Source organism: Sylvia atricapilla, chromosome 3 (assembly GCF_009819655.1).
Source record: "Sylvia atricapilla isolate bSylAtr1 chromosome 3, bSylAtr1.pri, whole genome shotgun sequence".
Lineage (NCBI taxonomy): Eukaryota > Metazoa > Chordata > Aves > Passeriformes > Sylviidae > Sylvia > Sylvia atricapilla.
Window position 1 is genome coordinate 112,577,485 of NC_089142.1, and position 22,483 is coordinate 112,599,967.

The following is a 22,483-nucleotide window of genomic DNA, read 5'->3' on the forward strand; positions in this document are numbered from 1 at the left end:
ATCCGGAGAAGCTGCTCAGCTGTTCAGCAGTCTGCCAAATTACACGTTACTGAATTTTCTTAATAATCCTGCACTCTAGAAAGTCTTACTAGATTTCTGTTTCCGTGAAGTTTACAGTTGCCAGGGGTTTTTCTCATAATTAAATTACTTATAAGTTTAATATTCTTGTTGAGACTTTTATCCCTCCAGTAACCATCATGCTGTTATTTCTCTTACAGATTGTTCTCTTTTTCGTTTCTTTTTGTGTTAGTAACAGTAGAATAAGTTACATCTTACTCTGTAACCAGAATCTATCACTTTTATAACTATAGTAATCTATAACTTCTAAAGGTGCTAATTTGCAGTTTTTTTAAGGTCCAATAATATAATGCTCTGTTACCTTCTGTTAAGCTGAGCAAGGCTAAGTTGATTTTGTTAATTAAGTTCCTGTCTGCAGTTTCAGTATTATTTAGACAATGTTTTATTCCAGCTTTATATAGAACACAGTTGTATTCAGTATTAATAATGAGTAATTTTGAGTTTTCTTAAGTGAATCTTCTGTTTTACTGAGGTAATAATTGAGCTACATTTTATTAATATAAAGTCCTTTTAGGGCAGAGTTCTGTTGAGTTCATTTTGTTGAGCTTTATTGCTGTCAAAATTAATTTATACCAGGTTTAAGTTTTATTCAATCTGAGTTATTAAAGCTTTTAATAGTAAGCTGTTCAGCATTTTGTTTCATTTTTTTGTACACACAAATCACCTTCTGACCAAAAAATGTAGTAAGAAAACTCCCAGCCAATGGGTGCTGCACACAAGGTGTGTGAAAACTGTATAAAAGAAGTGATGTGAATAAAGAATTGGCTTTTCCCACATGAAGAAAATGTAGTCTTGGCTGACTTATTTCAGTATGTCACCACAGCAGCCTGCACTGATCCCACACCACACTGACTGAGCCAGTGCTTGTCCTCACCACCGGAATTTCTGAATTTCAGAACCTCTTGACACAAATCAAAAGGTGCTCACTTGTCCAAGGGCTTTGGGTTGAACTGTAAACAGAGGATCTCTGCTCAGCCAAAACTGCCTCAGTAAAGTCTTGATCAAAATGTAGAAGTGAGCCTGAACCAATTTGGGAGCAGCTCCCTATGTGCCATGCTGCCTGCAGCCATGACTGTCACAGCTGGCTAGCAGGTGTTTGTGTGACCAGAGTACAGGACCATAGAAAACACTCACAGGTTTCTGTTCCTTCTGGAAGAGTTTCCATTTTCCCATTTCCCGGAGTCTACTCTAAGCCGCCTTAATTTCAACAAGTGAGCAAACAAAAGGAAAAAAAAAAACCCAAAACTCAACAGTACAGGTGCCAACCTTTTCTTCCAGAGGTCGGTGCCATGTTTGGGACCAATACATACATCAGGACAACGATGTCAGTTGGTCGTGTGGCCACGGGTGCCTCTTTAGAGAGCTGCTGTGATGTCACTGCGTGGTCACCAGCTTGACAATCATCCCGATGATGCGAGAGCCCCGGGGGCACATGCACAGATCCATGCTGGGATTCCTGATCTTATCCTGCAGCAGCTGGTCCAGCTCCGAGCGCAGCTCCTTCACCAGCTCGGCCACCTGCACGGGGGAAGGCAGGGAAGGGTCAGGCCGCTCAGCTCGGCTGCCCGGGGGCGGCCCCGCCCTCTGCTCACCCGGTGAGAGGCGGCCACGAAGCGGATCCAGCCGTCGTCCAGGGAGATGACAAAGTCCCCGCGGAGCAGCTGCATGTGCACCTGGCCACCGCCCAGCAGCACCAGCGGGTACACCGACACCATGCTGCAGTCCCGGATGAACACGCGGCTCGTCTTGACCTTCTCGTGGTACACCAGGTACGGGCTCTCAAAGTGCCTGGTCTGCGACAGGGACACGGCTCAGCGGGACCCTGCCCTTCGTACCTCTGCCACACGGGGCTGCTCTGCCTCCTCTGCAGTGCAGGGAGCAGCAGGAGTGCCCAAAGTGCACCTGCAGACCAACAGACCCCCCCTGACCCATAAGAGCTGCCAAAAGCTAGTGGCTGGAGTTTAACTCTGTGCCCAAGAGGACACCCCTAACTGAGGAATGCGCCATTATTTACAATCCTAGCACAGGACTGTCCAATTGTTAAGATTTTTTGGTTTAAACGTCAATAGGGATCCTCACTGTAACCTTAAAAACTCAAGCAAAGGAGGTTTCTTTTATAAAACAAGAGCATGCTTTGCAGAAAGAAAAAGCATCCTGACCTGATAATTCACAGATGAAGGATGAATATGAACATAACCATCATTTTTAGTGACAAACTTCAGCTCTTCTGCTTTTGGTTGCATTTTGACTGCTCCTGTACTGGTCTTCTGATATTTACCCTCTGGCTTTTTGACCTGTATGGCAAGAAAAAATGGTTATAAAAATCTGCTGCACCAGAAAACCTTTTAACTTTATGTTTTAAATTTTTCAACCCCAGAAATTCTGTAGCAGCAACACTTTGGAGCACTGATGAAATGCTGGGAACTACCTCCTCTCCTGTGGCATCCAACACACCATCACCTCCTTGGGACCACTTCTTCTCCATGTCCCTGGCTCTCAGTCCCTCCTTCACTGGAGATAGGTATTACACTGTAGGTGCTGTCTAACCCTGACTTCCTTTGTAACCTCAGCCTTCTAAAAAGGTGTCATTTTAAGTAGCTTAACATTTGCTGCTGGCCTCTGTGTGACACTGCAATCAGCCTGCAGGGACAGCAGCACTCTCAGGCAATACAAACTGGAGCTCTGCTCCACTCTCTGACACCACAAGCATCAAACTTTGGCACCCTTAACCAGGCTCAAGGCTGCCACACTGAACCCAAATGAAAGCAGGCTGGGTGGATATGCTAGACAGAAAAAGGAGAAAGGAAAAAGCATTCTTTTACCTGGACAACATTGGGATACAGTGCAGCACACAGCATAGCTGAGATCAGCTTGATGTTCTCTGCATTTGAATTTGCCTGTGAAATCAGTAGGGGATCATTAGGGATCCTACAGTTCACTGTGTAAAGGTAAAGCCCTGCTCTAGGAATGACTGAATTCCTGAAAGTGGTTCACTTTTATAGCTGCACTCCTGTGCTTTATAGAGGAGGACAAGTCACTGTTGCTGTGGCCTCAGGCCGGACCTGGGCTGTGTTTCCCCCACTATCAATGGAACAAAGTGGCCACCACAATCCTGGTGCCCAGCTGAACTGTTCTCTGACATCTGGCTACCAGGTGGTTTGCACTCTACAGAAAGCAAGCACAAGTTGTCCCAAAGCACGGGAAAATCCTACCAACCAACTACCCAACCCTGACCACCCTGACCCTCATGTAACCCCAGGAGATCTCTCCCTCAGTCTTTCTGCCCACATGAAAAACTGCAGCAGCATTTTGGAGCACTGATGAAATGCTGGGAACTACCTCTTCTCCTGTGGCATCCAGCACACCATCACCTCCTTGGGACCACTTCTCCATGTCCCTGGCTCTCAGTCCCTCCTTCACAAAGCCAATGTCAGAGAGCAGCTCTGCAAACTGCCTCTTCAGGCTGGCAATTTCCTACAACAGACACAGCTCTGTGACAGCAGAACAGTCTGCCCCAGGGGCTGATTTCTGGCACTGGGATTCTGCCAGTCCCTGTGCCAGGCCACAGACACTGACCCACCTGAAGAACTCTTCCTGACAGAAAGTTCTCCCTGCAGTAGTTGTAGCTTGCCTGAGAGCCCTCTTTGATGCTTAAACGCCATCCCTGATTGAGAGGATGAGAGGAAGCCTTTAATAAAATATTTCTGCTTGAATTTCAAACACATTGCAGAATCCCAAGAGAGGCTAGTGAGTTTTAGCTCACCTTATAGGCCTGGAGAAGAGCCAGGTAGTCACTGTTTCCTACTGCAAACTCCAGCTTCTTTTTGTTTGCTTCCTCCCTTTTATCCCATGGTGACACCTAGACAGGCAGTAACAGGTTAGTGTGTTCTTCCCCTCACCATGGACCAGCCATTCTAGAGCTACAGGGCACATTCTCTTCGGTATTTTCACAGCAGCTCACAGGTCAGAATGCAAATTTTCCCTGTGGATAACAGAAAATATGAGGCATTCAAATGAACACCTGACTCAAAAAGCCAAAGTGACAGTGGAGACACAAACTGAGATCCAAACAGACCTCTGCATTCACAGCTCAGATGTGTCAGCTCCATCATTATCACAGTTTTACAATTTACCAGTAATTTTCACACCAAACTCAGAAAAAAATGTGTGCACTTCTTAGCTAAAAATCAAAAATAATATCCACTGTTTCTACTGTATATAAATACCACTCTTGCTGCTACCACATAGCTTTGAACTTCTGCTTATAACTGCACTGTTTCAACAGGCACTGCATTAACACATGAATAACGTAGGCTAAAAAGAAGAATACAGGAACTCCAGCATAATGTGCTGCAAGTCACAGCAGCATTTTGCTGCCACACTCAGCCCTTGGGTTACAAACACTTACAAAAGGTGACTTGAAGGCCAGGCTGGCTGCTATGGTGAGTGCAGGATCCAGGCAGCGGAAGATGGTGCCGAACAGCATGAGCTTGCCAATCCTGACATCCACAGGCAGGGAAGCCAGGTGGTATCCCAGAGGGGTGAGCTTCTCGTCCGGGGTCAAGGCGCCCAGGTCCCGCAGCCGCGCCTTGGACGCCTGCAGAGCCTCGGTCCTGGGGGGCTCCAGCAGCCGCGACAGGACCGAGTGAAGGCTCTGCTCAGAAAACATCTCCAGGATCTTAATTCTTAGGAGGAGGGCAGGGAAGGTGAAAAGGAGGAAACAGAGGAAGAAAAAAAAAAAAAAAAAAGCAATTTAGCTTCATACACAGGATAAAAAAAGGGCAAGCTTTTGTACAAGCAGAATGAAAAAGGCCAACAGAAAACATGCTTGGAAGAGCACACTCCCTAGAAGAGGGCCTGTAACACAGAGCTGAAGAGTCAGGGAGCAGTGTGGAGTAGTGAGCCTGTAAGAACAGATTTCTATTTAATACAGTAAGGTTTGAAATAAAGTTTTCACTGCAAAACTGTAATTTGTGCTGCTTTCAATACAAAGGTGTGCACAGCGTGCAGCAGGGATAGGAAGGCCTCCTCCTTTAATGTTTGCATGATGAGGGTGCTTGGTGAGGGTTGGTTGTGGCAGGTGCTCCCTGCAGCAAAGAAAGGACATTCTGCACACTGGCTTCTTCCAGAAACACAGCAGCTCACCTCAGACAGAGCTGCTCCAAGGGCACTCTCTGTATTTCTGGCAGCTGCTGTTTCACAAGCTGATGGTGGTAGTGGTGGCTGCTGAAGAGGTGGAAGCAGACGCCTGAGGCCACACGTCCTGCTCGCCCTTTCCTCTGCAGAGCGTTGGCCTTGGACACAAAGGTGTCCTCCAGACTCTCCATCCCTTTGCCTGGGTCGTATCTACAGGACAGCAAGAGATGCAGAATGGTTTGGCTTGGGAGGGACCCTAAAGATCATCCAGTCCCAATTTCCTCCTGCCACATGCAGGGACAGTTTCCACCAGACCAGGTTGCTCAGAGCCCTGTCCAGCCTGGCCTTGAACCCTTTCCAGGGACGGGGCAGCCACAGCTTCTCTGGAAAACCTGTGCCAGTGCCTCACCACAGTAAAGAATTTCTTCCCAATATCCAATCTAAACCTGCCCTCTTTCAGCGTGAAGCCATTTCACCCCTACTCCTGTCACCTTGTAAGGAGTGACTGTTCGTGAGTGCACAGAGAACAGGCTGGACACTGAGCAGGCAGATGCTGCCAACTTCTGTATGGATACAATTCCCACCTCTGCACCTGGATCTGATTTAGACCGGCTTTCTCCACCTCATAGCAGCTTTCTACAGACCAAGCTTCCTTCCAGTTTTTCCCAGCTCTCTGGAAAACTGAAGGCTTACTTAAAACAGTTTACAAAGCCCAGAGGAATGAATGGCAGTACCTTTTCTCTTTCATTTTCCCAGAGTCAATCACATAGACCACGTCATCGATGGTGACAGATGTCTCTGCAATGTTGGTAGAGATGATGATTTTGGTCACTCCTGCAGGAGGCCTGAGGAAAACAGACTGCTGCTCCTCACTGGACAGGGAGGAATGAAGTGGATAAACCACACACCTGCAAGGACAGCAGGACAACACGCTCAGGGTATCTCCAAGTCTCTTCCTTCTTGGCAACAATCTGCCTGCACACACTTTTGCCTCACTAGACATTGTCCACAGTGTTACTTCTCCTCCTAACCATCCATGGCCAAACACAATCACAATGAAAATGTAACTCGGCATTATCATCATTGATACAAATCAAGGGCTGAGATTTCAGCAGCCTGGATCATGCAGGGCACAAAATGGAAACCACTGCTCACCAGGATCTCTGAGAACTTCAACAACTGACCTTCCTGAGCCGAGGAGAAAAACAAAAGGAACAAGCCAACAAGATAGTAAAAAAGGAATCACTCTGACTGGAGTCAGCTCACACCTTTATTAAAGCTTATTTATCCCTGCATAAAGGCAGGCTTTGTGCAGGAAATGACTTGTTATTTATGGGTAGACTGAAAGTTTTGGAGCTTTTCTGCCTTACCTCTTGCTATGCCTGTTATTAAAAAGAGCATTAGTCTGAAGTTGCTCATAAAGCATCTTGATTTCTGCTAGGCCAGGCAAAAATATCAACACAGCACCTATATATGTAGATAAAAAAAAAAAATCACTCAACAAGAAGGACAGTGCAATATTTTATTAATGTGCAATTATTGTACCAAAAAAAAGCACACAGGCTGTAACAGTCCTTCACAAAAGACTTTTCAAAATGGACAATTTTCTCACCTTCCCCCTCCCATGTATATCAAAAGCTTTGTAACTCAACTAGATTAAAAAAAAAAAAAAAAAAACAGTCAGTAGCTACAGAAACTCTGCACGCAAATCATTAGCTTTGGGCTGCCCAAGAAGCTTCCAAGAATCTTCTTTTGTTTATCTCCCAAGGACACTGAAATTACCTGGGGGGTATGTATGTTTGCCAGTAACTATCCATTCCAGCAAGGCTTCAATTAATTCCAGATTAACTTTGTCCAAGTCCATGACAGACATTGTTTTCAACACTGCCTTGCTAACCCCTGGGAGAAAAAGAAGTAAAACATGCAGTAAATCCATTGTAAAAACCATCTGTGGATGCATGAGACCAGTTACAGCTCAGTTTAAAAAGCACCTGGCTTAGAGCTGAAGAGGGCAGATCCCTGCTGTGGCTCAAGCAAAGCTGCTTCAGCAAGAACAGATACAGAGAGCAAAGGGGAACTAATAAGGCATCTGAAAAGGGATGGAAACAGACAGTAGCTGAAAACTGTCCATCTTCAGATGCTAAAGGACTAGTTTCAGCAAGACATTCACTGTAGATTCAGAGAACAATGAGTTCTCTTGGTTTTTTTGGTTTTTTTTTGAACTGGCAGGAAATTTCTCATCTTGAACTTCCAAGTGCAAAACTCCGAATTAGGGACAAGCATTCAGCTTACAGTGCTAATATCCAACGTTGTCTATGTGCCAATTTATTAAATTTAAGAAGGAACTCACCTTTGTATCGTGTAAGGAGCTGCTTCAGAGTTAATTTCTGGTCTGGGTCTGAATCTCTGACCATGGTGTCAGTGGTTTCCAGAAGGCCAGCACGCCTCAGGTCTTCCTCTACTTCTTCAAACGCAGTTCTTTTGTGTCTCCCATTCTGTTCTTGCTTTACCTTCCTCCTGTAGGGACTGCTGTCCTCTAAAACATACCTGGACAGCAGAAGAACATTTGGTGGTGTGAAAAGAAGACCAACAGTCCCCTCCTAATAATTAACTACAGAGATAGGGTATAGAAAACCTAGAAAATACTTAGAAATATATTTTATTACTTAGGATATATTTTATATACTTGGAAACATATTTTATATATTTAAAATTTATTTTCTGTAAGTCTGAGAGGAACTTTGTATAAGGCATAATTATAATATGAAGGTCAAGGTGCTTCAGGAGCGCTCCAAGAGTGCAGGTGATGGGGCAGATCTGAGAGGATTTACTTTTTAAATAAATGCACAGAACTACTGCAGTCTCAAGGTCAAAAGTGCAACCTCCCCACCCAAATACATCTGAGAATGTGTGAATTTCACACCTTGTCAGTGCAATCACATCTTCCAGAAAAAACTGGTCCACAGGAAATGTTCGACCTGAAAGGAAACATGAGAATAAATCCATGTACGCATGCCCCAACAGCAGGGAGAAAAGAGGAAAAAGACCAAAAATTACTGTAATTTTATGCAGGTTATTATAACATACACTGGCTTCACAGCTCTCATCTTCACTGGCTCTTCAACACAATTTCTGACCAGGACAAACAGTGGGTGTCTTCCAAGCATGGAGTGTTCAAGGCCAGGTGGGATGGGGCTTTGAGCAGCCTGGTCTAGTGAAAGTCATCCCTGCCCATGGCAGGGGGTGAAACTAGATGACCTGGAGGATCCCTTCCATCCCAAACCCATCCAGGATTCCATGGTAACGTGCACAGTGCACTCACAAAGGCAGAGAAGGGCTGATGCACTTATGGGAATACATCCATGTTCCACTCCTGCTCCACATCATAACTCAGCAATTTAAAAGGCACGTTTGGCTAAAGGGGTACACATCCAGCTGGATCCTCTCACTGATCCTTTTCTCACAAGGATACAGGAAGGTCTTCAGCTGTGGTGAAACTAACCCAGGGGACCCCACATCATGCACACATCATATAATGATTATTTTCTGAGGAGGGAAACTGTTGGGATACAGACAGCACAAAAATGTCAACATTTCCAAGTCCTTCCTCTCCTAAATCTCATCAGTATCTCCCTCTAAGTCTTCAGCATCATATATATCCTCATCTTGAATTAAGAAACACTTTGCAAGAAGAAAGAGTGAAAACAAATCTCTAAAACAATGAATGATAATAAAAATGAAAGGTTTTCACCTGGTATGTTGATGATTGGACAGGAGTGGAAGTACTGAGAGAAGAGCTCAGCATTGAGGGTGGCACTCATCAGTATAATGCGCAGGTCTGGCCTCTGGACCATTATATCCTTCAAAACCAGCAGCAGGAAGTCACTGAGGCAAAAGAACATTTGAAAGTCTTCAGCATTAACTTTCAGACCATTTTTCTCACCCTTCTGTCTACCTTCCTGGTGTTTAAAAGCACAGCAACACCATCACAAAAGCATGAGCTTGTTGGAATGGCCTGGTGAAAGGCAATCTGCCAATCTGACTCTTTTCTGGTTGTCCCTTACTGGAGTGTGAGGATTACACAGCAAAACCATTTAAACAACAAAAAGTTTTATAAAGTACTTGCATAATGACAATACAAGAGCATCAGATAAGAAATTAACTCAAAGTAAACAGATGATTCCTTTTTGCTCTGTTCTTCACTGGAAGAGTTACTCAAACTTACCTACTCTTCCCTGCTCTCTGTATTTTTCCCTATGTATTTATAGCTTCTGTGGTATGACTAGAAAACTGGCTTGAAATGATCTTAAATAAGAAGAAAGAGGAATCCTTGAGAGACACAAGCCCTTTTAAATGGCTAAAATACCACCTGAGCTGCAGAATAATGGGTGTTTGACAAGGAAAACAAAGAAAAGGATTTCACCACTTAATTTGCAGAGATACTGACAGCCATTATCTTTTGCCTGTGATCAGCAGGTAAGTGGGGTAAAACTGCAGGAGGCTAGAGCAGGATAGGATGAGACTGCCTAGCAAAATCTGCAGACTGGAAGGAAATGTGAGCATTTGTCCCTTGCTCTGCTGAAGCAAGCATCAGGAGAAAAAGCTTCCCAAAAGGCATGTGAAGAATTACAGTATTTGATAAAAGTTGAAACAAGGGAACTGTAAGAAACAGACAGCTCTGCTTAAAAAGTTACTTAACCCTCCAGCCCCATCCAAAACCTCTCTGCAGCACTGCTGCAGTGTGAGGGCACTTTGGAGGCACAGCAATTTATGAGAGATGTGCTTTCTCACAAGCTGCTGCAGCACAATTCCCTTCTGCCCAAAGACAAGAAGCTAAACCCAGACTCCTTCCACCATCCCATACCACTGCTACAGGACCAGCTACTTGCACCTTAGCCCCCTTTATCCTTCTGACTACATTTCTTCATTTTGCTTACAGGACAAGAGATTATTTACCTTTCTTCTGTTCTTTCGTGAACTTCATCAACAATAACATGAGTGACTCCCTGCAAAGTCAGATCTCCTTCCAGCCTTCTCAACAGCACACCAGTAGTGCAGTACAAAAGCCTGGTAGCTGAGGACTTGAAGGGTAAGACAAAGCATTCAGTTGACTGTGGGCAAATTAACACAGTGCAAAGAGAATATGTGCTGCTGTAAAGCATTTGGTTTCAGCTCAGTGTCAGCTTGGACTGAGAGGGAACAAGCAAGCCCTGCTGAAGATGGATTTTCATTTCTTGACTGACACTGACAACACCTGCCTCTTATGAAGAGGCATTGCTACCTATCAAAAATATGAACTGCTTTTCCTGTGGATATTGTTTTCTGATAAACAACTCAGATCTCTCTTCCTAGAAAGATTTGGTGAGTCTCTTTTTTACCATACTTCTTAGGAAAAAACCCAATCAGCTGCAACACAGACAAAACTCCACTTCCAACACAGTAGTTTCTGTCTGGCTGTAGCTGTAGCCTTCAGTCTCCACCTGGGAGATATATGGGAATGGCAACAGGCAGAATAGCAGCCAGCAGCCTTCCAAAGGACAGCAGGATTACTCATACTCTCAAACTCTTCCACCTCACTCAGCAGAAAGCAAACCCACAAGACAAAGCACAGTACTCCCATTCTGAAAAGTGAACTGTGCAACTTGAGATTAAATAAAATATAGAACACATTTTGTAATATTTTATAAAATACAGATTATGTACTTGCTTATCTCACTGCCTGGCAGGTATAGAGCAGAGGCTCTGAACACTAGAGAAGCACTAAGCACATTTTATTAGGAGTAAATGAAAACCAGCCAGCAAAGCACACGTACCTTTACACTTTCCAGACGGATCTGATATCCAACAGTGAGTCCAATCCTTTCTGTTCTTTCCTTGGCTACACGTTCAGCCACAGAAATGGCAGAGATCCTGCGAGGCTGAGTGCAAATGATGTTTGCAACTCTGCTTGGAGAGCCTTGCAATGAAGCATCCAAGATGAACTGAGGAATCTGAGTAGTTTTCCCACATCTACACAACCAAATCAGGAATTAATTAAAACCCCCACAAATCCAACACCTTCCACCCACATAAACTGACTGCACTCCACTGAAAATTTGCTTTGTTTCATTAGTGTGATCCTTCACATTAACATTCACCTAGGACTGCTTGTCAGTGGTCACACTGGTCACAGATGAGCCACCATCTCAACCTTTCCAGAACATGGATCATATTTCATGTTATTCTCTGTATACTTTGATACATAAAATCTGTATGTGCAGTCACTCTTACCCTGTCATGCCACTCACAACAAGAACTTGGTGACTCTCAAGCAAACCCAGGATGTTTTCTCTCTCTTGCCATGCAGGGAGCTTCTGTCTTTCATACAGCATGGATTGGAAGTGCCTGGAAGACTGACGGACAAAGCACAGCAGTAAGAACATCACTGGGATGGAATAAAACCATCTGAAACAACAGTTTGTCTCTTAAATACTTATTTCTCTGAAGTAAGCAAGAAAATGATGCTGTGCACATTGTACCTTTTTCTGCCGAAACTGCGCGCAGACTTTAACGTTTTCGTTATACAGAGACTTGGCCTGCACATCATACTTTTTGGAAAGCTTCTTCTTCAAGTTCACATAACTCTCATTCTCCACAACAACTTGTTCAGGCTCTTCTTCCTCCTCCTCCTCCTCTTCTGCCACCACCTCTTCTTCCTGAGGCTCTGGCACTGCTGAGGCTTGAGACAGAGAATGTTCAGTTAAGTATTGTTATTACTAAAATAACAATAGAAAGGGCAATGGAGGAAAGACGAGATGTTCCAGCAGCATTCCCAACAGAGAACCTCCTTAGACTGGGCCTGAGGGTCTGCAGGACTGTTTCTGACATGCATTAAATTCAACACCACCAGCAAACCTCCCCTCACCAAATCTCCCAGAGCTTCTCCAGCCCCACCCATGCACCAGGGTCTGGGGGGACACACAGGGAGCCAGCATGGTGAGGTGGTTTGCCTTCCTGAACATTCTCCTCAGCTCACCTCTCCAATACACAACCACTTCCGTGCAGCACAAAATGCTCTGATGGTAGCACCAGCTTATATCTTAGTGCAGTTTTAATTAACTAAGTGTTAAGTCGCTCCCAAGTACTTCTAAACCAAAGCTGAAACTGGACCAGGTTCTTCACTGCCTTTGCCTATCAGCTGAAGCAGGATTTGCTCACACCGTCAGCCAGCCCTTGAAAGTTTTAAGGCTACTTTTACCAAAAAAGGTATTTTATAGCATAAGGAATATTTTATAACTAAAGAACATTATTTGGAATCTCAGTTTCTGGAACACAGATGTCCTTCTGCAGAGGTGTTAACAAAAATGTAATACTTTGTCTTACTGTAGCAAAAATATAGTTTGTCACTATTTAAGTGCTCTAAAACTCGATGCAGTTGATCTTTAAAACTATCTTGAAAACAGCTTGCCTTAGATAAAAGTAACTCAATTACTTAGATAAAAGTAGTTTCAGAATTGAGAGCTCAAAAGTCACCTTGCCACAAGTGACACAGCCTCAACTCTCCCCCTGTGAAATCAACCTGTTTGCACCAGCATAAACAGAAAGGGATGATACCTTAAACCCTTTAAGTTACATTCTGTAACCACTTGCCACATTTCCTCAGCCTTAAATCCACCTTTGTAAGTTAATTTTGAGGAGCTGTTGGTAATTTTAAGTAATCTAAAAAAAAAGAGGTTTCTGAATCAATGAGTCACAGATGCAGCAGAGCTTGCAAACAACCTTCCCTGTTCCCTTCCAAGCACACTTCCTTTCTGGTGAGCTCACATCTCTCCATGCTTTCCATGGATTGTGTGGCAATGACCATCACTCAATCTGCCAAACCAAACTCTGTGCTCCCTGAACTCAGCACAAAACCCCTCTGCTGCAGCTTGATTACAGAAGGAACTTCCTGAGGCACAGACAGATCACCGACGTGGCTCACCACATGACTTAAATCTCCAGAAATAGATTTGGAACAGATGGCTGAACTGGGGGCTCTGCATAGTCTCTCTGCTTTTCTTTTAAACCTTTCTGACTGTTCTTAGCCCAGAAACCATAAAGGAGATCTGATGTACCTTCAGCCTGTTGATTTGAAGCAGGTGCACTCGCTGTCTGTGGCTTTACGGGAGGTGCTGCCAGCAGGGGCACAGGAGGAACACTGAACTTGTGCTGAGTATTGCTCAGTAACTCACTGATCTCGTGCTCATCTTCCAAGGAAGTCACCAAGGTGTGCACCACTGGCTCATGAGACTCTGCAGCTGCCAAGGCCTTTCCAAAGAGGAATTCAGCAATGTGCAGGCGACAAGCGAGAGGCAGGTTCTCGTCAGTGGAGTAAAATGCTACAAGAGGTGCCTGAAGAGGATACTTGTTCTCATCAGGAAATCTTACTTCAAGTTCATATATGGGGCCATCACTGTGTCTGAGATGAGCATCATCTACAAAGTTCTTGGATGTGTTTAGTGGATGGTTTGGAGGGAATTCATGTCTAAATCTGCATTTTGAACCAAACCTGCAACCTCCTTGGAGGTAAAATTTACATATTTCCTTTGGAGTCTGTTTTGCTGTGTCCTTTGTACTTTTTTCTTTGAATTTGCTGAGCCTGTGTGCTAGGTAGTCCAACTCCAAACCAAAAGTCCAAACACGATTTTTAATTCTTTCTACAAATTTTTCTCCATAAATTGACCTTAGGGCAAAAGCTTCTTCTTGTCTCTGCTCTAAACATTCCTCTTGACTGGCTTCAGCAGCTGCTGCAGAAACCTGCATCTTCTCTCCGTACCTTTCAGAGAAGCACTGCAATAGCAAATACTCCAATGATGCCCCAATATTACCGTTGCAAGATCTCAGCACCGCCCTACAACGCTCACAGTCAAAGCCATACCTGCACCAAAACAGAGAAAACAGGGCAACAAGTGAGTGAGTGGCTTGTATGGAACAAAATAACCACTCTACAGAAATTAAACTCTTCAGAAAAAGCTGTCACACATAAGATGCTCCCAAACAAAGCAGAAGTATTGAATAAATATGCCTGAGCAATACAGATGAGGGACACTTACAAGGAGGGCTCACAGAGAACTGAGATCATCTGAAGTAATTCAAATTATTCACTAAAAAGCATCACCTGGAGAGTTTGTGCACAGCAAATGAAGACACTTCACTGTCCACAATTCTGTGCTCAGCTGGCTCAGCAGACAACCTTGGCATTACATCAGAAGGTTCCTGTTCTGTTGACCAGCACTGTTCATCATCGAGGTAATCGGGCTCATCATCATCTTCTCCAGCTACACTGATAAAAAGAGTTATCAAGTTAAAATGAAACAAAATTAAACTCTGATGTCTCTGCCTTGGTAGTTTTACATCCTTCATTTAAATGGAAGATTTGGCTACCCCTTTCCCAGAGTTAGTATTATAGAAGAAAAAAGCAGAGACAAAAACCATAGGATTTAATACATAATTAAAAGTGGAGGGGAAAAATACTGTTTTCATTTCTAAGTATGCCTGCTAAAGCATGCTGGTGTAGAAAAGGTGGAAGTAATGCCTCCATTTAAACTAACTCTGATTCAGGAGGCAGCTCCTGCCCTTGCAGCTCTTGAAGAAGTTCTTTCACTCTTCTCTGGTTCTCTGATGTCATGTGTATGGTCTGCAGAGGCATTCTTGCTTCAGGTCTCTGCTTCGTTTGCCCTCCTCTTCTGGCAGGGGCACTTGATCTGAAAATTAAAATAGGACATAACCATGAGTTATTTGGCTGGCTCAAATGATCTTGACTGAATTGGGATGTTAGGGCCAAAACCTGTAATTGAAAACAGGAAAATCAAAATAAGAGAAAGCCATCACCTAAGTGGATTCGCTCTTATGTGACCAAGATTTGTGTGTCTTTATCTGCACACACATGTGCATATAGGTATTGTATCCTATGTCAATTCCAAAATGATCTGCTGAATACTTTGCTAGGTAAAGCTATTCTCAGACTACAATACAACCACATATTTCTAAGGCAGCTGGGTCAGAACACACACAGGATGCTAAACTAATTCTAAACTGCTAATTTTCCATGGCCCAGCTTCAGTTTTGTAATACACAAATATTAATATCCTGTGTTTATTAGTGTGTTCTCACCAAAAGTGTCCTGAAATTACTTTACAACCAAAAAAGAAAATCAGAGGTTCTAATCTTTAAAAAATAAAGCACTTTCTTAGGCATACAATTTATAAAACATTAATCAAAGAAGACATGTAAAACATTAATCAAAAAACCTGCTTCATACTGGAACACTTTCATCACCCTTTCACTCTTCTCTGTATTCAAACATGTCCAAAAAACAGCCCCATATGTCTATGTATGCCAACATCCAAAAAAGTATCCCAAATGGCCCATAATATCCCAAAACACCACCAAGTATCCCAGATGTCTCTAGGTCAATCCCCCCCAAATTAACAGAAATACCTAGATTCTAGCCTTGGTTCCTCAAAGAGACAAAAATCCTCTCCGTCGTCCCAAATTTTGGTTGAACATTTCCTATTTCCACCAAGTTGAGGCTTGCTTGAATGACCACTGCTGCCTCCTCGTTTTCCACTGCCTCCTCTCCCTCGTCCTCCTCCTCTGTTGGGCTTTCCTCTTTTCCTCGCTGCCCAACTCATGTTTCCTTGCTGAAGAAGAGGAAAAAAATAGCCCTTAGTTGTGAAGGTGATAAAGCACATTGTGTATGTCTGAGCCCACATTATTCCTTTTTCCATGTGACAAGACACCCTCTCAAACCACTGTTGATTATCTGCGTGTTGGTGTGTCCATATGCACCTGGAGCAAAAAATATTCTTTTGGAACATTGTTTAGTAAGTTCTGTGGCTTTAGAAAATAAAAGTAATGTTCATCAGCCAAAAGCTGCAAGTCTGACAAAACTCTCTGGCATGAGCCTACCGGCACTGCTGCCTAACCTGGGAACCCCAGTTCTGCCACTCTGATGGAATCTTCTTGGACACAGAAGCTCAAACAAACCTTCAAGGGAAATTTCAGAGAAGAACGTAGCCTCTGCCCCGCCACTTTTTAACTCAGCAGCTCGCAGGGCTGAGACCAAAAGGCGGAAAGGGAGTTAAAGCCAAAGATACAATGTTTTTTCCACATTATCTCACATCGGGCTCCCTTCCGCAGGGAGCTGCCCGGGCTGCCGAGCCCGGTGAGGGCAGTGACTGGACTTCTCCCGGCTAACAGCGGGCCTCCTTCCCTTCTCACGGCAGCGTCTTTCCCAGCGCCGGCAGCAGCCCCCCGGGACTGAGCAGCTGCCAGGGAACAGAGCGGCCCAGCGCTGAGACATGCTCCCGCTGCCGGCAGCCGCTGCGGGGACGGGCCGGCAGCTCACAGCCGAGCGGACCCCGCTGGGGGCGGCTTGGCAGAAGGCAGGGAGGGAGCAAGGAGCCTATGGCAGGTGCCCCGAGGCCCTTGTCACACAGGGTTCTGTCTGCCTCCCCTCAGCTCGGAGCACAGAGCCCCGGGCACGGAGCAGCTCCGCCGGCCCGGCCCGCGCTTGCCCATGGCCCCGTTCCCCGACTCCTCTCCCAGCCCCGCGCTCCCCACGCCCTGCCCGCCTCCCCTCAGCCGCCCTCGCGGGGCGCCGGCGCACCCCCTTCCCCTCCAGCCCCGTTCTCCGCGGAACCGTGAAGCCCCGGGAGCTCCACCGCTCCTTTCCCCGGCGTTCCCACCTGTCTACTGGGCACCTCCGGGACCGGCCGGGACTGCCCAAGGCGGATCCGCGGCGTTTCCCTTCCGGGACACGGCCCGGCGCTGCCGCCCCGCCCCGCCGGCCGCTGAGAACGCCGGGCCTTGGAATGTCTGTGTGCGGGCTGGAACGATGGCACCGGCTCTTTGTTTCTCAGCCGGCATGCTGGCTTTTCACGGGTCTCTCACTTAAAGTATTCCCAAGGAAAGACAGAAGGATGGTTGACGATCTTGGTGGGCGCTCACCAACCCGCAACGAGAGAGCTGGGGGGGCTCGGCCCGGAGCAAAAGGAGGCTCGGAGGGGGCTTCTGTCACTGCAATTCCCCTGCAGGAGTAGCCAGGTGGGGGTCGGCCTCTTCTCCCAGGTTACAAGTGACAGGACGAGAGGAAATGCCTCAAGTAGTGCCAGGGAAGGTGTAGATTGGCTATCAGGAGCCGTGTTCATGGAAAGGGTGGCCAGCGAATCGCTATCCTTGGAAGTGTTGACCTGGGGCGGGCAGGAGGAGGCGGGCCTGGCACTGGGGGGTCAATGGCTGTAGTCAGTGATCTCGGGGGGCTTCTCCAGCCTCCACTACCACTGAGTGTGGGCGGTTAAAAGGGAGGAAAGCCACAGGAGTTTCCGAGTGAGGGTGACGTGAGTGACAAGAGACCCCAAAGCTGTGTCACTGAGGTGGGGAGAGATCCCTGCACACACAGGGTCACCCATGACAGCTGCCCTGCAGCACATCCTGTCAGGCCTTGACTCCCCACAATCCCTCCAAGCAACCTGTAGCAGGTTGGAGTTTAAAGCAAAAAACTACCATTAAAAAAAAAAATAAAAATTACACACTGGTTTGGCTGTATAAGAACCACCACAGCCCCCAACCCAGAGACACCTGCCATAAGGGTGTTTCCTCAGGGTCCTTCTGCAGATGGTGGCCACAGCCACCACTCTGGAGGTCCATTTGGGTCTGCTCTGCCCTGTACAGGCTCCCCACCACCCCCACAAGGGGAAGACTGGAAGAATGGTTCATAAGAATGCTGCTGACTCACACTCTGTGCCACCCAAAGGTGCCTGCTCCAGCAGGGCTTACGTTCTCCAAGGACCCACCTCTGGGAACAGCCTGTCCACAGGAGATGGAGAGTCAGCTCTGGGAGAAGTGGCTCTCTACAGCAGAAGAAATGCATTGCATGATCTCATGGGGTTTTGCCTCTCAGATGCTTTCTTGTCTTGAAGTGAAAATACTTCTATTCTCATACATATATACACTATTCTCATTTTCCAGAGGGGGACTGCAAAAGGACATCTGAGTTTGTGCTTGACTGAACAGTTGATTTTGTTCAATTTTCTTGTGTTTTGCTTCTAAAATAGCCAGTTAAAACAAACAAACCAAACTCCATAAAATACACCAAAAAAACACCTCCCCCTAAAAAAAAACCAACACAAAAATCCCACCACCAAACCAAAAAATAAATACTGTGTCCTCTGTCTCTAGTCCTTGACTTCAGAGGCAACAGCATCTTCCAGAGAGCTTCTGTTAATTTAGGAGCCTGTCCTTTCAGCTCCTTTTCTAGGGCTCCACATTTATCTATGCTGCACAGCAATTATACTGATTTAGGCTGCGCAGTTGCACATTTCACATTTTCTGCCTGGAGGGTATCTTTGAAGCAGATCTTTGTCTTTCAGGGAGATATTAGTCTGCCTTTTGTTACTGTGCCTCCTCCTTTATGTCTCCCTGTTTTTCTGCTTCAGAGTAACTGGTGGACTGGCCCAAGCAGTGCCCTGAAAGCCCTGTTCTTGGGTTACTTGCATTTTCCACGTGCTTTCTTGATGCCCTTTGGAGCCAAGAGCCCTCCAGTGAAGGGCTAATCCTCCTTGGGGAAGAAATGAAGCAGGTGTGGAGGGCTGCTGCTCCCCACCCTCCAAGCCCTTACATATTTTGACTCAAAAAAAAGTTTTTCATCCTCTAGCAAGAAACAGAAAATATTCAAATACTGCAGCTCCTCTGCCATGGCTACTTCGGCAACCTTGCCTTTGGCCCCTGTGCCTTCTTGGCCCTGGCATCCCCAGGAAAGCCAGGGGGTCAGCAGGCAGGGAGGAGCTGGTCCCATTTCCCTGTCGCCAACTGGAGGTTGTCTTTTCTGGATGCCACAGGAGGCATTTAGATCCTCTGAGCCTGGCAAAGCAGCACGGCTACAGCAGCGCGTGGCCCCACATGGCCCTGCTGCCGTCACTTCCCAGGGCTCCTGGCCCTCCCTCCCCAGCCCTGTGCAATGCTAATTAAAAAGTCAGAAAGTCTGCATTGCCTCCTTCCAAGTACACAGTCCTGGTTTCTGCATGGGCACGCGAGGATGTGACCCGAAAATTATATAATTAGAAGGCTTTTGTTATGCTTGCCTTTCAAATCAGTGATTAGCATATGACAGTCCCATCCTGGGAAACGTCAACCCACCATTGCTCTCCTCTCTCTCTCTCCTTTCCTGCACAGTCCTAATTCCCAACTCCATCTACTGCCAGCACTGAAGGATCTTCAACTAGCCTGGGGTAAGTTTAAAATGCACTCAGCTTGGGATGAAGAGTGGAGTTAATTATGCCATTTTTCATATTACTGGGAAAAGTTAGAGCCATAACTAATTATATTGTGTGTGCAGCTCATAAAATGATATTTAAAGTGTTTTGCATCTTCAGTGCCCACAGTTATTTTCAGCGGATTTCTTCTAAGATTCTGAATGGAGATCTATCTTCTTAGTGTGCTGGACAATCTTGTTAGGCTGCACTTATAGTGAGGTCTCTAAAATAGTTTTAAAAGGCCTTTTTTTTGCTCTCACCATTAGCTAAATTCAAGTATCATGCTGAATTGACTTATTTGGATGACAACTGCATTAGCATTAGTTGCAGACAAAGTGCAAGAGTGATGAGAGTAAATAATTGATTTTTTGTTCTCTTTAGAGGACTAGGGGTTGTTCTCCAAGTGGGATATTTAAAACAGGCAGCAATGTCAGCCAGCAGCATTGGGACAGTCACCAGGAAGATCCCAAGCATTTACTTAGGAAAACTGTGGATGCTTAACAACTGAAGCAGCAAAAGTGCACATGGATTCCCCTGCACTGTTACTCATGTTATAATTTCAGAAGCAGAATGGGACAGGAAGCCAAACAAATAGTAACTGTTGTGCTCCATGACTACGCTGTGAATGCTTTACTGACCTGTTTGCATGCTGAAGTTTGGTGTAGCTGGCTCAGTCTTTCTGACCTGTGATCCTCTGCACAGCTGCTTCTCTCCCCAGGTTGTGCCATTCCATGTGGGGGGAGCTGGGAGGGAGAGCATGGTCACACAGATGCAGTTCAGGCTGCAGGACCTGCCTCCCCTCCCTGCACCATGCGTGGCTTCATGCAGGAACCCCATTCCTGTGCTGCCTCAAGGGCACAATCCACAGGGACCTCATCCATCCATCCATCCATCCCTCCATCCCTCCATCCATCCATCCCTCCCTCCGGGATCTCATGGGAAGTGGTGCTGGCCCAGCTAACAGGTTGGCTGCTGTGCTGGGCAGGAGGGGCTGCAGTGCCAGCTGCTCATGCAAGGCACCAGGGCAGGATTCTTTGCTGGTCTCCAGTAGCCAGCAGCATGGCAATCACTGACAGCAGAGGTGCTTTGGTTCCAGCAGATTTGGCTGCTGGATGAGAGATAGAAACAAAAGGGGAAAATACATGCTTTTTCCATCATAGAGGAATCTGGTGGCTTTGACACCTTCAAATTATTCTCTTGGCTTTGCTCTGGAGATACTGTTCTGACTAGATGAGAGCTGCAGGAGTGTAAATGGGTGTTAGCGCTCAGCTCTGAAGAAACAAGCACATTTGTGCAGTTTCTTGTCCCTAAAGCAGGGGGCCTGGGTGAGAATGGCTCCATGGGACTGTGTACTGAGCCTGGCAAGTGGGGAGCTTGCAGAGGAACAATAACATCTCCTCACTGATGAGGGAACTACCCTGTGGTGGGCTGGCATGTCAGGCTAACCTTGGATTTGCCTGGTAGTGGTTTAGGAAAGGAGCTTCATGGAGGGCTTGCATTTGCTGCTGATGTGCACATGGATTCCTGTATGTGCATACAGGGAGAAAAAAAAAAAAATGAAGGGGAGAACCCTCTCCAGCTTTTAACTGCCCTCAAGGGTGCTGGAAAGAAGATGGAGTCCAGAATCTTCCCAGAGGTGCACAGTGAAAGGCAGGGGGTACAAGCTGAAGCTAAGGGAAACCCTGACTGGGTCAAAGAAAAAATATTCTTCTTCAGGGTACTGGAGGGCCCAGAGCGGCTGTGAAGACTCCAGTGTGGGAAATAATCCAGACCTGAGCTGGACAGAGTCCTGAGGAAGTCTGACATTACTCTTGATTTGAGCAGGAAGTTGAACTAGAGCCATACAAGGGCTCCTGCTCACCTGGACTCTGCTGTGAGTTTAGGACTTGTCCACTGCCAGCAAAGGCATGATTTGACCAAGCAGCCTCCATCCAGAGTCTTAGGGCCAAATGCCAATCCTATTTCCCAACCCATTTTTGCACCCTTTAGGCACAAGCCAGACACTGTTGAGCCAGCTCAGGCTCCCTGAAATCCTGGTCCCTGCTGAGGACAGTGTTAACAGCTTCCCACCCACAGCTGGGGGGACAGAGTACAAACCTTCACTCCAAACCAGGGCAAGATTCATGTTCTGTTCCCGTGATAAAGAAGGACTGATTCATTTTGCTTCTTATATTCAGCAGCAATTCAGAAGAACCGGGGAGAGGTGAGTACAGCAGTGAGCCCTAAATGCTGCAAAGTAGCCAAAGTTAATGCAATTATTTAATGTAGCAAAGAACCAAGGGGTAACTCAGGAAACTGCAGATAGAGGACACACAAAGACAGTTACTCTGGTAAAACAGGTAAGATTTTCTGGACCCACTTAACCAAGGTCAACCTACTTTGCAGTGCAGCCAGATAGCAAAACTCCTGGTTTGCCTGGAGCAGGAGGGGATGGTGGCATCCCCAGTGTCCCAGTTTCAAAGACTCACTCCTGAGCTCTGCAGAGGACAGACTGTGCTTAAACATGTCCTTAATAGGATAGGCAAAAAATATGCTAAAAAGAAATTAATTAATTTCCAGCAAAATGCTGTTTTGTTTTCAGTGAAAACAGAGGAGGTTCATGTTTCTTTCATGTCTGTTCTGTCTTTCCTACTTGTTCCTCTTCCCCCAGCACGGCAAAAGCAATTCTGAATTTTAAAACCAGTTCTCTGTTAAGCACACCAATCCTAGGTCAACAGCCCAATAACAAAAGTCTCAGGAATTTTCTATAGTGCTGACTAATTTAAATTGGGAGCAAGGTTTTAACAACTTTGCTACTGAAGTTGAAAGTATAATGTATAAGTCTGTTTTGCTCAGAGACACACACTTAAATACTTTGTCCTCAAAACTTCTAGAGATGTAGCTACTTTAAAAACAACTCACATTCTTGTAATTCTCTGGAATACATAATTTTTTTTTTCCTGGAGAGGGCTGGAGCACAGAGCATAGAGTGAGAGGCTGAGTGAGTTGTCAAGCTT

General features: G+C 45.8%; 1 protein-coding gene and 2 long non-coding RNA genes across 5 annotated transcripts; 2 read left to right on the forward strand and 1 right to left on the reverse strand.

The window, feature by feature from the left end:
- Window positions 1–655: 655 nt before the first annotated feature.
- DHX57 (DExH-box helicase 57) lies at window positions 656–16,995 on the reverse strand. 3 transcript variants are annotated; one of them, XM_066316685.1, is made up of 24 exons: window positions 16,923–16,995; window positions 15,673–15,875; window positions 14,784–14,936; window positions 14,351–14,515; window positions 13,308–14,110; window positions 11,733–11,932; window positions 11,485–11,606; window positions 11,028–11,223; window positions 10,171–10,295; window positions 8,966–9,099; window positions 8,138–8,192; window positions 7,565–7,761; window positions 6,997–7,113; window positions 6,585–6,681; window positions 5,949–6,122; window positions 5,224–5,424; window positions 4,487–4,763; window positions 3,842–3,937; window positions 3,659–3,742; window positions 3,418–3,552; window positions 2,901–2,975; window positions 2,238–2,372; window positions 1,671–1,871; window positions 656–1,596 (listed from the first exon to the last, which is right to left on the reverse strand). In XM_066316685.1, exons 2-24 carry the CDS (start codon window positions 15,864–15,866, stop codon window positions 1,453–1,455), a joined length of 4,080 nt encoding a protein of 1,359 aa, XP_066172782.1. In that variant the 5' UTR covers window positions 15,867–15,875; window positions 16,923–16,995; the 3' UTR covers window positions 656–1,452. The 3 variants fall into 3 exon arrangements, with proteins under 3 accessions (XP_066172782.1, XP_066172781.1, XP_066172783.1); XM_066316684.1 differs by lacking the exon at window positions 16,923–16,995 and adding an exon at window positions 16,024–16,257; XM_066316686.1 differs by lacking the exons at window positions 14,784–14,936; window positions 15,673–15,875; window positions 16,923–16,995 and having other exon boundaries at window positions 13,308–14,022; window positions 14,351–14,469.
- Window positions 1,732–6,080, forward strand: LOC136359764 (uncharacterized). Its single transcript, XR_010743329.1, has 3 exons — window positions 1,732–1,847; window positions 2,467–2,599; window positions 5,971–6,080. It is a non-coding gene; the product is annotated as an uncharacterized lncRNA (long non-coding RNA).
- Window positions 10,189–11,669, forward strand: LOC136359766 (uncharacterized). Its single transcript, XR_010743331.1, has 2 exons — window positions 10,189–10,303; window positions 11,561–11,669. It is a non-coding gene; the product is annotated as an uncharacterized lncRNA (long non-coding RNA).
- Window positions 16,996–22,483: the final 5,488 nt, after the last annotated feature.

Excerpts from the sequence above, each read along its gene's own strand:
- DHX57 (XM_066316685.1), bottom strand. The coding sequence starts at position 15,866 with ATGAGTTGGGCAGCGAGGAAAAGAGGAAAGCCCAACAGAGGAGGAGGA. Across the intron at positions 14,516-14,783 it reads GAGCTGCCTCCTGAATCAGA|TGTAGCTGGAGAAGATGATG; the intron begins GTTAGTTTAAAT and ends TCTTTTTATCAG. Across the intron at positions 6,123-6,584 it reads AATAACAGGCATAGCAAGAG|GTGTGTGGTTTATCCACTTC; the intron begins GTAAGGCAGAAA and ends CTGTCCTTGCAG.